The 16841-nt window shown below is 41.4% G+C and overlaps 2 protein-coding genes across 2 annotated transcripts in view; both read left to right on the plus strand.

The window, feature by feature from the left end:
- Positions 1-265: 265 nt before the first annotated feature.
- Positions 266-14887, plus strand: LOC135488720 (frizzled-4-like). The gene has a single exon (XM_064773444.1). The coding sequence runs from the start codon at positions 479-481 to the stop codon at positions 2249-2251; it is 1773 nt and encodes a 590-aa protein (XP_064629514.1). The 5' UTR covers positions 266-478; the 3' UTR covers positions 2252-14887.
- LOC135488721 (transmembrane protein 135-like) overlaps positions 2198-16841 on the plus strand; it is a 94376-nt gene continuing 79732 nt past the window's right edge. The window contains exon 1 of the mRNA XM_064773447.1: positions 2198-2259. The gene's annotated coding sequence lies outside the window, so the exon portion shown is untranslated. The remainder of the gene's footprint in view (positions 2260-16841) is intronic.

Raw genomic sequence — 16841 nt, forward strand, 5'->3', positions numbered from 1 at the left:
GATTGTTGAATAGTTTGAAAGGTTATGAGAAGGGTACCTCAGAATTGAGATAGAATCAGCGACTTTCCACAGGCGGTGCTTGATGAATGGGTTTGTTCTATTATTGTCCTAGTCTGTCAATCAGCCGCTCGGGGGCGGGTTTGATTATAATCCGCAGCTGCGATTGGCGCTGCCTGAAAATAGGAACAAGCACGACTTGCAATGTTTGGTGTGTTCGGTGGTGTAGATAGAACGTCAGTCGAGTAGATGGTAACGAGAGGTGTAATAAGTATGAACCATATCACTGGAGTTATAAGGGATACTGACGCGGGAGACAGCTACCAGTCAATCCCCACATGCTGCTGGTGATAACAACATCACTTCTCATTCATGGTGATCAATCGATGGCTGTAGTGCAAGTGGAGTACTTCAGAGTGCGGGATAGTTGAGCAGTATCATGGAGTTACACTAACTCAACAATCAACTCGACATTGGCAAAATGGCCCTTCACGTGGTGCGGACAATGTTGGTGTTGTTGCTTCTGACATTCGTGGCAGTAAATGGCAATGGGATTATTAGTGGAATTACAACAGGAGGAGGTGATGTGGTTAGAAAGTGTGACCCGATTAAGATCGAGATGTGCAAAGGACTTGGATATAACGTGACAGGGATGCCAAACTTGGTGGGGCACGAACTCCAACAGGATGCGGAGTTACAGCTTCAAACATTCACACCCCTGATTCAGTATGGATGCTCAGGACAGTTGAAATTCTTCCTATGTAGTGTTTACGTTCCGATGTGTACGGAAAAGGTTATGGCCCCTATTGGTCCCTGTAGGCCAATGTGTGAGAACGTAAAGGATAGCTGTCAACCGATTTTGAAGGAGTTTGGCTTCCCTTGGCCAGCTGCTTTGAACTGTAGCAAGTTCCCTCCGATGAATGATCTGAACCATATGTGTATGGATGGCCCCACAGTGGATAGGAATGCCAAACCCAAACATAAACTGGAGCCAGGGCTGAAGAAACCTGTCATCACCCAAGCCCCTGGGATCCAACTTGGATTAGGGAAACATGTTCCTGTCTCACAGAATTACAAGTCCTGTGATCGTTATCGCCACCCAGAGAAATATATCTATATCAACCGGACTGACAAGTGTGCAATTATCTGCGGAGAGGATGACCTTTTCTCTCAGGATGATAAATATTTCGCGGACATCTGGATGTCTATTTGGGCTGGTGTCTGCTTCGTCTCCACGCTACTTACCGTCCTAACCTTCATCATTGATGCGAGCCGATTCCGGTACCCCGAGCGGCCCATCATCTTTCTAAGTCTCTGCTACAACATCTATAGCATTGCTTTCATCGTGCGCCTTATAGCCGGCAGGGAAGCAATCTCTTGTGACACGGACAGCCCCAGCAACCAGCGTATTCTTATACAAGAAGGTTTAGAGAACACCGATTGTGCCATTGTGTTCCTGCTGCTCTATTTCTTTGGAACAGCCAGTTCTATTTGGTGGGTGATACTGACACTGACATGGCTCCTGTCGGCAGGATTAAAGTGGGGCCATGAGGCGATACAGCAGCATAGTAGTTATTTTCATCTGGCCGCCTGGGCTATTCCTGCAATAAAAACCATAGTCATCTTGGTTATGAGGGACGTTGATGCCGATGAACTGACTGGTCAATGTTATGTTGGCAACCAAAGTTTAGATACTTTATTAGGCTTCGTGCTCGGTCCTTCCATCGTCTACCTGGTCCTCGGGACATCCTTTCTTCTGGCAGGTTTCGTGGCTTTGTTCAGGATAAGAAGCCACGTGAAAAATGACGGTTTGAAAACCGATAAGTTAGAAGTGCTTATGGTCCGAATAGGAATATTCTCAGTGCTCTATACTGTTCCTGCGACATGTGTTATCGCTTGCTACATTTACGAATACACAAATCGAGACATTTGGTACAGCAAGGAACATTCATCGACACCCAATATTGAAATATTTATGTTAAAAATCTTCATGTCGCTAGTAGTTGGGATAACGAGCGGGATGTGGATATGGACCACTAAAACATTAAGTTCGTGGAAGACGTTCTGTACGCGGATATGTCACCGACGACGGGACCGAAAATCGACTTCAAATCTGCCGCAAGGACTACAGAATGTCCAGTACCAACTGGCGAAAAATATCTCAGGCTCAACTTATTACAGCCGGCCGCCCGGCAACTCTGTCAGGATGGATAAGCATAAACGGGGCAAAACAGGCAGCGAGACAACGGTGTGACAGGAGGCGTAAGTTAGTCCTGGTGGTGGCACGAAGATTACTATTAACCCGACTTCATGTACTTCTTTACTGTTGCAATCTGGGCTTAGTTATTTGAAACTTGTTCGGCTCTAACTTGGCGTTAACTTCTACTTGGCGTTGAGTTAAAGTTCCCTGTGTGATAACACATGCTCGGGAGACGCCAACCCAACTTAGACTTCAAACTGCTTTGACCATGCCCGGGTGACCATGTGACCAGGACCAGTTATAAGCGCTTGACACCGTTACGCCAAATCCCTGTAACTTATTCACCACTCCGTATAACCATCGTCTAGGCTGTAATTCCATGGCCCATGCAGTCAGCAATGTAAAGAGCCGATCAAGTAATTTTACAAGACTCATCAGAGCGGTTATCTATAGATTCACAACTGTTTCGAGATTGTTAAAGTTTTTAACAGTTTCATCAGTTTCGGCAGCTTTTGAGCTGAAAGGCGCTGGCAACTGTTGCTGCTTCTTCATAATCATGTCTTGCAATGGCCGTTGCAATTTGACATCGGTTTTGATGGACTGTATTGAACTTTTGTAAGCCTGGCAAACTGCTTTGGCCCACGAAAGTGCGGTCGGCCTTCCATTGATGATCTACATGGAAGTCCTGGTCATGCAAGTGTGATGAATCGATTTCCGAGCCAGGGTTCAGCCAATATTATAACATGAAAGTCACACGAAGTCGGTTTTACAGTTTTAATATCTGCAACTGGGACCTTTGTATATTTCACAATGTAAATAGGTGTAGATATCGAGATGTGTACATAGTGCAGAGGAGCTCTCAGGCTGTAAGAAAGATAAGTGCTTGGTGCACCTACACAGAGTCAGGAGCGCAACCAGATCTGATGGGTCGGCTGCTGGGTGAGATGTGATGAAAGAAGAATTGGCAGCTGTCAAGTTTTGCAATGCCTTACTACCTTTCGAGAAGCTGACATTGAAATGCGCGCACCAGACGTCCGTGAGACGGATAGCCATCAGCGTGTTGAAAGTGATCTTTCAGCGGGTTTGACGGAAGTCATAGCCAGCTTCTTGGCAGGTAGCGCGGCTGTATATTGCCATCAATCAGAAGTCGGCTGTAGAATGTGTAGTACTTCATCTCGCCTCACTCTGCCATGCCACACGCCAGTTTTATTGCCCTCCGATTAGGCTAAAGATTTATAGCCATATTTTCCTGACATTGTGGAGGTGTTAAAGCAATTATGTACAAATAACTGCCCAGTTAGTTGCCCAGGTTCTCATGATTTATGTCTTTACTTTAATTGGTAGTTGACATACCGGGTTCATTCCACATATCTTCTCATTACCAGGGGAGACATTCTTGATACCTAACGCAAACACTTGATAGACTCTTTGTTTTCTGCCTCCATTTCTGCATGGCAGCCTCACTTGATGTCTGATCCAGTGTTATCAAATTGCAAGCATTATGGTTCACTCAACTCTTTCATTGACAAAATTCATTTCTCGAAATCGTTGTGCTTGAAATAACTATCCATACAACAAGGTGCAGACTGATGGTTCACTGCTTTATTGCCAAAGGTCTTGGGAACCAAAATGAGTCGAAATCTATCTCAAAGTTAATATCAACCGTCTACAAAAAACGATGAGCTTGCAGTATATAAGTTTTGTGATCTCCTAATTCTTGAATAAGTGTAGTAGAGAGAGAGGGAGTATTTATTTCCACTGACGAAATGATAAGCTGACTTTATGCCTTTCGAAGTTTGGTGTTAATCCTCACTTATCGAGTGCAATATTTCACATAATATCTACCTCGTTAAAGTCAATTTATAATGCTTATTTCTTGTAACCGGTTTATTCGAAGGCTATGGCTAAGTATACGCAAGTGATCGGACGTAAGCAGTGTGTTTGCTTCCCTTTGAAATGTCTATTTGCAGTCCATTAGCCTGACCATGGACTCTGTATTATTTTGCCGGGTCTGAGTAAAAGCATATTTGTTTTCAATACAGAAATGTTCAAGTACTTTGAACACGTTTGAACTTCATAATGTGTTGGAATTCAGGCCTGAGGCCCTCGCGTATTGGCAGAGACGGTTTTTTGCGCTTTTACACCAAAACACAACCTCAGGGCAAGGAGATCTCTCCTGCCGACGACCGTTTTGGGTTGCCGTTCAGAGTGTAACTTACGAGTAGCCCTGGGCAAATCATAACCGGTTGGTTTTTACCCTGAGGGTGTCACTTGTCACTTGCTTCCGGCAGTCATTGCTGGAGGTGGCATACTTTGAAATAAATGTTCGTCGTATAATGCATTACTGGCGACTGCATTGTTATTTGGCGGATTTTGTACGATGGCAATACGTTGCGACATGACCAACCTTTCTGCATGTAAAACACACAGTCTGCCTTACTGCTCTGGACAATGCTCGCCCTCACTCCGCCTGTCCTAATATAACTACAACCATGTGCGATTTCTTCTGACCAGTGCAAGTCAACAAAACCACTACATCTGCAGCTAGAAAACGTTGTTTTCCAGTTGACAGTGCACTACAGCATGTGCATTGTCTACACATTGGTGCTATGAACTTTGCTGTCAGTGCTCATGTTTACACGCCGATCAACAATGATCTGAACACATTACCATTGATAGTCTCAAGCATTCATCAATCACTCCATTTAGTCCTGATAAAGTTAATACACTTCTTTATGCATAAATCCATTTATCACCACTGGGTGATATACGACTTGGCCGCGCCGTTGTGACTTCTGCTCAGCAGAGGCATGCGCCGTGTCATAACTGGGCAAATTATCGGTATGATTAGCGGTCTTGAGTGACACTGTCAGAGGGAGAAAACAAATGCCAAACATACTTAGTCACTTTGCTGTGAGGCCTGTCTTTTCGATGCTTCCCGCTTACCGGCACATGAATTGATAGGTTACTGTCATATACTGGCATATGGTGAAGAAATGTTTTGTTATGAATCAAATTGTAGCACAAGTACTATGTATTTCCTTTGGATCTCAATGACTGGTTAGTAAAATTAGATTCCCGAGGCAGTCCATTAGTCATCATGAACATCTTGGAATTCAAAGGACAAGGCCGATCCACTGCCTCAGTAGTATACTGAAAACAAGGCGTGAAAGCCACTATGTGAACAGAGGGAGGCCAGTGTGTTACAGTTTACGGATGTCTTAGCTAAATGCTTTAAAAACTGTTCCTAGTCGTACGTTCCTAGTTACCCTGGATATTTTTTATCATTTCATATTTGCTCTTATATCGTATATAGCATAAATAGAAAACTTTTAAAACTAGGAAACCTTCTCCCAATACCAGTTTCTCCGATAAACGAACGAACAAGGCAGCACTCCGACTTGTACCTGGTTATCATGACAACCGAAGTTGAATTCTGATGCAAAGTGTGAATGGTTGTTAGGTTTATGTTCGAACGTGCCGTGGGGAGACTAGAACATATCAAAACAACCTTTCACCATTGATATTAACACTAATCTATTACCACTCCAATATCATATGTAAATTCCACCTCTTCACTCGTGATTTCAACCATTGGGCGCATTACAGTGGCTGTTTGAAGTAACGTTCCTTAAAGGCCTAACCCGTTCATTAAAAAAATTGAATTTGAAAATTTTCAATTTCGTAAATACGCAGTACTGACTATACATTCTAGATACTATGAATACAACGTGTCAGTAAATTTTCAAGCACTGCAGTTTATGCGCGTTAGAGCAGTACTGTACTTGGCGTGTAAGTCCATTTCCCTGCTCATCGTAAATGTATCCCAATTGGTTGTAAAGCAAATGTGGCCAAAAATGTTGCTCGCCCTAGATAACTTATTTTGGTTTTGGGAAAGCCTGTAAAATACTACTTTTCATCAAAGGAGCCTAAAATTCAGACATATGACAAACCGAGACGCATTATCTATTCATGTAATATACACTTGTATAACTGTTTAAGAAGTGTTCTCAAACGTCCATCAGACTTATGCACTCTGCATACAAGATAATAATAAATAACACATTATGTTTTTGTCGCCAGAAAATCTTCCTATATTTTTATTACCATAATAACAACCTTGGGCCGTATCATCAGCACTATTGGTTTATCCTAAGAGCATAGCTTTTAACAATTGGAACGATATACATCATAAGACAACAAAATATAAGACTCTACATGAGGTTCAGTTTTCAATAAGAAAGTTCCAAGGATATTATCACGTGGTTCCGGTCGCCATGACTGCGCATATATGTAATGTTATTCATTGATATTGTGTTTGCCGTTATTGTTTGCACTGGCATGGGAGCATCGCCTCTGGCGGTGTGTGGATAGGCCCTTTCATGTATCAGTTCAAAACACACGTATCGATGATCCTCACCAAACGCGTCGACCTTTTTAGATTTTGACATATCGAAGTTCAATGGCGTGTGGGTGAAACATTTAAAAAAGACTTGTGTAGGCCTAATAAGAAGTAAATACATCTGTAGCCACGAGACTGTTTAGTGTACCTAATATTCTTGATGATAGAAAGCTACCCACGCAATAATCGATGATGGATTAACACTTTAGATCGGATAACGTGCATGGATATGGTTGTTATAAACCTTTTGCAAAAATAGTGTAAATACAGTTATGCTCAGAAGTAACATCATCTCCGATACGCAGCACTTGCGTAAACGCGCTTGAAGCGATTACATCTGTGTTTTGGGGCATATTTCTTTGAAACACCACTGTATATAATGGGTTTTTTCACCATGGAGGCCATATTTTCCCTCGTTCTTCCATTAGTCTGGGTTAATTTTAAGTGACCCGTACGCATATATGAAGCAGATATAGAAAAAACTAACATTCTCATTTTTCAAAGCAGTTATTATCAAGGCTGTTGCTATACGCCCAGCAAGAAATATTGAACAATATTACGAGGACCTAACCAGGCAAATCGTTAATTTTCTACCTGATTTGGTATAGTTTAAAATACCTCTGCTGGCGTCTGGTTTCTTCGAAATGTATATCACATTCTTTGGAGGGCAACCGATATTTACCCCTTGCATACAGTACTGATTAGAAGTCACATCGCTTTCAGCTGCATTCTATTTTGGCGTCATATACACGAGGTAATTGCTCAGTCACCCATGTCCATTGTGGAGGATGAAATGAATGAGACGTTCCGATCTCGGAGGTTATTGTGTCTCAAGAAGTTTTTTTAAGATTTCTTGCTTATTTCTCCAAATGTGACAAGTCGTAATGGTTAATAGCACGAACCCCTGGGGCGGGGAAATCACAAATCACCACGACCAATCTCATTGAATTAGCGAAAATTGAAAGTCAACATTGAGTGGTAATTTTAGAAGATGGCTATAGCATGTGATGGGATCTTTGATCTAGGCGAAATGAGATCGAATGGAGAGCAATTGCGACTGGAGAAAGAACAATGAAATCAAATGAAAGAAACTGTCTTGTTTGAAGTTGTCTTTGTTGGATGCAACGAAGTGTTTCAACACACTAAAAATACTTTACCCTGCATACTACAATTTGATAAACTTGCCACGGTTCAGACAACGTTTTGACAAAACAAAACTACCATTTATCCAGCCAATGTTTTTTTTATCGGTTTTGTATTCCTTGATACCGTATTCTTTCAAGCTGGAGTTAAATCCAAGATGGCCGGCGAAATCTAAAATGGCTGCCAAATAGCCTAACATTGCCTTTCTCCTTTTTCACCATTTCCTTACTTTTTGATTGTACAATGTATATCCCTATTCAGGTATGTATATTTCAACTTGTGAGACTAGTATCCTGTCTGATGACACATGCAACCATTCACTATAAATGAATGCTTGGCCAAACAAACCAAACCAAACGTGATTTGGCATGGGACTTTTAGATGGCGAGTTCCATTGTGATGACGCCTTGTCCGATAACTGCGCCAGCCTATCAAAGCATCCCGGCCTATTACAATGGGAAGCCACAGCAAGCAGCAACCAAACATTACATCCTCAGACAAGTGGGAGAAATATTGTCCGTTACTCTAAGCGGAAGCAAGCGGCAAAGGCGGATTTTTTTGCTCTTTAGATGCACAGAACACAAGAGTCTAGCTACCGCATCGTACCCCCGGGGGCTGGCCACCTCAAACGACTTTTCCCTGTGCGGCAGATTAAATTTGCGCGGTGCTTCTCTGAATCAAAGGGATTTAATGGAAGCCGCCGGAGTCGTATCTCAGTTGTAGGAAGCCTGTCACCGGCGGTTTGGTCCGCTGTCGGTGACATTCCAGGCTCCAGGGCCATCATTACCTCTCCTACCCACATCCTACTGACCTTGCCTTCCAAAGGCAACTTGCTGCAGCGGATGCTAGTCTTAAATTAATTACTTAAAATCGTCTCCCTTTGAAATCTGATCCCCTGCCACATTGGGGCGCGGTTGAAATTGTGTTTTGTGTTCGCGAGTGTGGCCGCATATATGAGATCAGCCATCTCTGACAAAGAAGGTGCCTTTTAGAATCCTTTGAAAATCATCACCATACCTTTTGAACTTCTTCGTTAGAACTGATAAAAAAAGATAAGATGATAGCTTGAAGCGCCGCGCAACGAGCGATTTTTCGTCACTGCCACCGATCAAAATCGCATGTCGCAAAAATCTATCGCACGTTCTGGTGATCGCTGCAATCATTATCAAACCCAGCGATTACCGAATGACGCAGACCAACGATCTTTTTATCGTCCATTGCAGTGATAGTTGTCGCAGGTCGTAGTGGCAAAAATCGCACGTTTATGGGGCTCCTGAAGAATGCAAGTTCTCATACAGCGCTTTACAATATGTACAACATTCTCAAAGCGCTTTACATTTTTAGCGAGCGATGATGGGTCTTCTTTGTCTGCAACATGCATCACCCGATGAACAGAATGTAAAACACGGTATAAAGTTACTCGCTCCGACGAAGGGGTTACCCCAATTGAGCGTGTCCGATTATTGCCTACTTTTTGCCAGAGCTATCGTAGCGTATTAGCACATAGGCGTCTAATATTGCGTATGACATTATGTAACTAATAGATATACGTCCAAAGTGTCACGAAATCCCTTCTGTGACAAACGTCATTGTTGAAGTAATGATATAACCATTCGACACGTATTTGATATTAAGGGGCATTAAATGGCCTTAATGACAGTTATAGCGATCGGAGAGATTATGCTGATAACGACCTAATGTGGTCGGCAAAACGTTCTGTACATGATGTACACACTTGCATGTGCATCAGAATCATAATAGTTTCTGACACCATGCCTTTACTCCTTGGACTGAAGCTCGACATGTATACTGTCACTTACATCAAATACATGTTAGTTTGAAGTACATGTAATATGTTTTGCCTATAAGTGTGACCACCCATGAAGGCCTCCATTTGATAACTGATCATAATCAAGCGTATGGCGGGTTCTGTGATTCCCGAATTATGTGTCCCAGGTTTTGAAGGGTCCCAAGTTAGTGAGCGAGAATGCTGGTTAATTCCTGACATTATTTCAATTGGCTACTTTTGGACAGCCCAGCCCTGACCATTATCCTCACCCAAGCATCCCCCTACAGCTGGGGACACATAGAACCCGGGATGCATAGAACCCTTTTGATTTCGAACAAAGACCCCTCCTCACTTAAAATACGAAAGCAATACTAGTTAGAATTTCCAGTACCGGTATATGAATTTCCAGCAAATAGTAATGACTGTTTTATAGCATGTTTTGAAGAGCTCTGTGCATGCACCTGTATCACGCTACGATACACCTTTATTCATTTTCATGAACAAGATCACAAGCGATTTCTATATCAAAATAAAATGATCAAACGGGAACATCATTATCATCGTTGATAGTGATCTTTGTTGCCGCTTTATCATCTCCACGTTTAGATCTTTCGTGGAGGCTGTGATTCTACAGCTAAACGGTCACCATGGATATGCAAGACTATTCATGTAGATATGGCTATGTATCTGATATAGTGTAGAATAAAGCTATATCAACATCTTACTCCTGTGCAATGATGTCGTATGCTGGCATTTGTTAAATAACGAAACAAATTAGGGACGAGTCAAAACTCAAATAACGACAAGAATATAGTATCATAATTGAAAAATCAAAATGTTGAGGTTTATACAGGCATGTTAAAGGAACCGATCAAGAAAAAGCTTATAAAATAGGTTAGCTAAACGGCCCAGACAAAAGCCTTGAAAAATAAAGCCCTCATTGATAACTCTGGCAGTTTCATGCAGATGTGAGTTGGGACTTGGAAACAACGTAACAGTTTTGACTCCGGTCAAGAACTGTATATTGAGATGTATTCTCCAAACTACTTATATTCACTTCACGACGATATTTTATGATTGGCTCCGTTTGCAACCATGGCTTGAGAATATATCGGTGGTCCAGGTAACCTCGACCCTATCCGCCGCGCAGCGGTGGGTCGAGGAGGCCTCGTTGATTTACCCGAGGCGACCGGTGCATACAGTGGGTGCACTATCAATACCGAGCGCTGTGGTATTCCTTGGCTCGAGGTTGCCCATCTTTGTGAGAAACACGTGATCGGACACCGGAAGCCGAAGCCCCCTAATCTAGTTCATGACGAGTGAAGTGCCGTCAAGTACCAGTCTCTGTATATGAGTGAATGGAGGAGACCGGTGAACGAGTCTAATATATCGGTGGTTTTATGAGGTAATCGTGCAATATTGGCAACGTGTAATAAACATGTAACTGTATTGTACTCTTGGACTGATTTTCTAATATATGAAATTCATTTGTTGAGGTATACATTACCTTTAATTCTGTGCCAAGGTTACTGCTTATTGTTAATCTAGACAGATGAGAGCATCCCTCGTTTTGTGAACATATTATTGGGTTATCGCCACGGCAGGGCAGCTCATGTTTCGGGTCATTGCCTTCTATTTCTGTGAGAGGACCTCTCGTAAGGGTTAGTGCCTTTAATGACAAGGATGATGTTTTGATAATAAAATCAGTGGATTTCACTTAAATGACGTGGCTAATTTTGAGCTGGAGGGCAGATGCTTCAGTCGCTTTGTGCATCAGTAAAGAGCACATTTCTTCCTTGATGAAACAATAGACAGTGGCTGCCGGAATCACTTCAAGGGGAGAGAACTGCCAGGGCAAAGTTAATTCACCTCCGTATTAACGCTTTCCTTCTCCGAGGCGAAATCCTCGTGAAATCTGAGGCGAGCTGACGAACGCTGATAATGGATTTTAGTAATCACCATTTAGGAAATTATCTTGTAAAACCTTTTGATCTTTTGAGGTGCGCACGCTGGTAAATGCAGCCGTCTTCTCCAAGATAAAATGGGCGTCATTTTCGTGTCCTTTCATCTTCACTTCGTCAGAGTATCTGTTCTCCTGTTGTTTTTTATATGAGGTTCGTTGAGAATAATGTTTTGGCTGAGCAAGACACTCACTTCATGAAGCAACTCACAAGCACTTACTGATATCTAGCTCAGTAGCAGTGTTCTTCATTTTGGCCTTGTGGGCTATCAGGCCAAATCGTAGTTTAACAGGTACCATCAGACCCCCAAACTTGCAATCAGATCAAGTTGACGCTGAATAGTACTTTAGAACGCCAGGCTAAAATTATTTCGGAAAAAGTTTTATTTCAAGAGCGACTGATGAAAAGAAGGCCTGTTAAACATCCCTCAATTGAGAAGAATGTCAGTTATGTGCATCCTCCCATATATAACAGCGCCTTTGGATCGTTTGTCAATACACTCACACTGACTTTGGTTGAGTGTATTTTAGAAGCGATACGAAGGCCTGCTGTGGAAGGATGGTATTTTGTACTGATTTGTACTGTACTTTTGCCGGTTTGGTGATTTTATAAATGGAAAGCATTGGTATCGTAGGATACGAGTTAAGCGGTTTGCGTGAGGTAACAAGAATGTTCAGAATACATGTACAATTATGATCAATACACTTTCTGTCATTTTTTTTCGCAAGAAATCGGTCGATGGTATTAAAAGAACCCTTTTGCAAAACGCGTAGCATCAATCTCGTAGTCATAAGCTGTTTCTCTGATAAAGCTCCGAATGTCACAATACAATGTGTTCCATTTTTTTCTCGTCAACCAGGGTATCCAAATTGGTTCTACAGTCCCTTTAATCGACAGGTTTCGACAATCGATTTATTTGCAATAGTGTATATAGCAATTGACAAGTCTAGTTATCGTAGGAAGCGGGCAAATGGTTGTAGCACGTGACCTGTTTGAGGGGGACATGTGCTGCCACCGCTAGCCGTGGCAGTCTTTGGAGATGGCGAGCTTCAAGGAAACACAGGGTAATAATGAATTGCTGACGATAATCTATTTAACACTTACGAACATATTGTATAGGCCTATATTGTTCTATTGTGAATAACGTCCGTCAATAATCTACATACTTTGCACAGTAAGTCTCAGTAAAAATGTCATTCTGTGAATGTATGTTGAAAAGTTGAGGCGAGTATTGCACATTCGACTTTGGTATACATTAATCTGGTTTCACCGATGTATGACTGGTTGATTATTTCCTCCGAAATCGAAACTATTGCCCGGCCGGAGCATCGGACAACTTGGTATAGTTAACGCACGCCTTTTGAAATTGAACATGTCAAATACATGTAGCATTGATCAAGGCCATGTGCGTGGTGGTATGTAGCTTGAATTGAATGTTTAGAACCCATCTTAGATCGGTGAATCTATATTGTCACTTTGTCAATGTCGGGGTCTTTTCTTTGGGCAATTGCATGCAATGCAGATTTAAGGACCACACTTCATTTGTCAATAAAAATGTGTTAATAGAAATAAAATGAAATACAAGCCTTTCGGCGATATTGTTCATAAGAAAGAACACCTCAAGTATTTTTATTGTACTTTGCCTTTACCGAAGAAGAAAGTGTTTAAAATACAGTAAACCTTGCATATATCGAACTCGCATAAACCGGATACTCGCATATAAGTGTCTTCCACGTCACAAGTCAAGTTGTCTCTTATAAGTGTGTATATTAGATTTCGTATGTGACGGACAAAAAGGTGCAGGTCTGGTCGAGCTTGCTACTGTCAAGTTGATTGTACAATGTATATAAATGTCTGCAATAATTCAATCTTAGAAATACATGTTATGGTTTTTAAGTGTTTTGGCAAACACAAATATGCACCCCATTAAAATTTTTCGATTAGAATGAAAAACCATAAGAAAAACCATGGTTTTTGAGGAGGTTTTTCAGTTCGCTGAGAAGCTCTCCATAGTAAATATTTGGGTTGGTTGAAAAACCGTCAAAGCTTTTCAGAAGCGCAAAAACCTTTACTTCTAAGGGTGTAGATGATGCCCAATGGTATTCACATTACAAACATTGCATCAGAAGAGCAAGGCCAGTATTCTTTCCCAAGAAAGTGGGGCAACAACTGTACTTTGACAATATTTTATCTCTGATGCATAAGATTATCATGTTTAACGAGCTGGTAGAATCTCAATCTTGAACATCGGTTCTACACGTACGCGTGTCCATTAGAATGTACTTGTAGTATTTATCTATGAACATTTATTGAGTCTTTGTACGAATCTTTTAACTACACCTGTTTTGTAGAGTCACTGGATCTTTTCAGGGTTAATGCCTCGGACACGAAAAGAGTTGTTGAATCTTACAAATAGCTTTTCGGTCAATGAGAATATTGATTGGTACTTTTACATTATACACTTTTTATTGAGCGGTCAATGATGCTTATGTTTGCACCTGCTATTTGACGGTGTGACGACTGGAGAGATATATAACAATAGAAGTTCTTCCTGAATTACCTCCTCAGTTCTTTCAAACATTTAAATTGAATTTGAAATTTGAATGTATTGAATGTATCTTTCAACAATGCCGGTGTGTAGACATGCCAAGGTTCAAACAATTTGTGTAGCAACTGCACTACGTCAATGTTTATTTATCCCCGTGGCTCAAGACAATATAATGAGAGCGAATGGCGTTGGGCGTTTGGTGTACAAGCATGTCTGTAAAAACCTACAGGTTGTTCCTATTGTCAAGCTATTTGTGAATTTACCATACAATTCGTGTTCCAAGGTGGTTAAGATATACACATTTCGAGTCTATACAGTTTTCTAAAGTCTTTGTTGTAATTCTGAATCTTTAATTACACAATAAATGGAAACGTACTGTAAATTCGGTCAGGAGCTCTTGCTTTCAATGCTAGTTTTAATGGAACATATCGTTGAATGATGGGTTATACAAGAGACTACAAAATTGTTTTACTGAAAACTTCACGTACGTTTACACTTGGCCTTTCTGTACTAATCTGAGGTAAATGAATTACTCGTCTCGTATCCCTCTCCTGAGTCCCGGCGACTCCTGACCAGGTTTACAGTACTTGCATTAACCAGAATACAGGGTATGGTTTTTGGTAATTTGTTCGTCCTTTTCTAAACTTCGGTCAAACCGTTCATGTTAATATTGTATCTTATGACTATTTTTGATGAATACGAGAGAATTGTATCTATTTGTATTGTATGATAGTGATGTTTACAGGAGAAATGATTGAGGTGTGATATGAGAAAAATACAAAGGTTAAAATATGAAATGTTTTGTTTCGAGTTTTTTCTTCTAAAGCGTTCACTTGATGGAGATTTATCTCAGCGAACTGTTTTAATCGGATGTGAACGCCGAGTATTGGCTTTTTGAAAGTATACTTTATATTGAAAGCTAATTTTAATTGAGGACGGACATCATTCGCGTGATGTCAGTTTGACATCAAGCATTCCCCGAATCATATCCAATAGAGTAATCAAAAGGACGCCATTGGTGATGTTTCTCAGTGTACCATCCACGAGATGTCTTATGTCTCATCGCCAGATCTTCCAAGTGTGCTGGACTACACCACGGACAATGTTATACATCCACTGCACTCTACACTTTTAGTAGTGAAGGGGTGTTCAAAGCTTTTCAAAACATTTTACAGGTTTTTCGGCCAACATAAATATGCACCAAAAATAGGTTTTCAATATTTCATATTTAAAAGTAAGCCTTCTGCTTTCGCGGAAAAAAGGTGCATTTTTGTCTTGGAGGAAAAATATTTGATTTCTTTCAAAAGCTGAACCTTTACTCTAAGTATGTATACCGGAGTTGTACACTTTCTAAACGAATACCAATGAGAGCATTCCGACTATGCTGATATGCTGAAAGCACATTAGTGATAGGCATATCAAATTGGAGAAACGAACACGTTTAAGTGTGGTGCTGGTTGGACCTGGTGTAAATATTTAGATGGAAATCAAGCTTTCCTTGAACCTTTCAGAGGTATATGGATAGTGTCGAAAGAAAGAGTCAGTGATGACAGGTCGTGTTACTGTGAACGCGGCTCTAGCCCGTCCTTCGTGAACCCCGATATAACGTAGGTTACGCAACCCATTACGAAGAGCTACATGTACGAACGACGAAGTACGAACTACATTATGTAATCTATCAACTGCGGTTTTTTCAAGGGTTACCAGATTTGTCATGGTAAGTGTACGAAAGCCTATCTACGAGTATTAAGAAAAAATAAATTCGCGCAGGACTTGATGAGACCACAGACATTCGTTCTTTAGTTTTACGTTAGAGCTGTGAAGCATCCCAAGTATTTAATAATCGAGTGCCGAAAGGGTCTTTTCGAAGTATCCCTGTGTCACTGACATCCGTCTTCAAGGTTTGGCAGCAAGAATGATATAACGTCTTTTGATGGGTCGGGCCACCTGATGAACGGGTAGCACCAAGCATGCAGTCCTGCAAGCTTAGAGGCCGTTTTGTGACATATTCAACTTGCACCAAAATCAGTGCCTGCAGTAGGCCCGATCAGCTACCGATGGGCAGCTCTGACCAGTTAGGCGCAAGTGGAATCAAGAAGAAAGACACTGAGTTTACAGCTCGGCGGTGTTGTTGCATCATCAAAATTACCTCCTAAGACAACAAAAACAACAATAAATTCGGGACCAGGGGAGATCATTTGTTTATGATGAGATTATGATTAACCCAACCCGCGAGAAGTGGCGAGATCCAAGATGACCTGACATCAACAGTGATGAAGAAGGTTGTCATTTATCGGAACGTCTGATGTAATAAACAAAGTTGATATCAACAGAATAGATCAAAAGTGTGGAGGAAGACCTCGCAAACCAAGATCTTTTTGGTTCTTGAATCTTCATGCACGTTTATGCATGTTATTGTGTGTCGAATATATAAATGAGTCTCCTCATTGTTCCTCCGGATACCAGATGACACCCACATTCATTCCACGAAGGAAACTTTCCCGTTCGTCGTGCACACACACACACACAAGTGGCTATGCAGGGTCGTCTCTATAGCGAACACTGGCCAATTCTTGTGTCAGTGAAACTTGGCCTCGGGGGTAGGATCAACACAAACGACATTCACCCTCCATTATTTGCTAGCACATTTGGCGGAGGTTTGACAGTTCGCCTGAACACGTTAACCCTCCGGTTCAACGCTCTGATTAACGCTATAAGGAATAATTGAAGTGGAAATTTTTTAATTGAAACGTTGATACTTCCTTTAAAACTGAACACTCCTCAGATACAGCACTAGCCAA

This window comes from Lineus longissimus, chromosome 5, assembly GCF_910592395.1.
Source record: "Lineus longissimus chromosome 5, tnLinLong1.2, whole genome shotgun sequence".
Classification (NCBI taxonomy): domain Eukaryota; kingdom Metazoa; phylum Nemertea; class Pilidiophora; order Heteronemertea; family Lineidae; genus Lineus; species Lineus longissimus.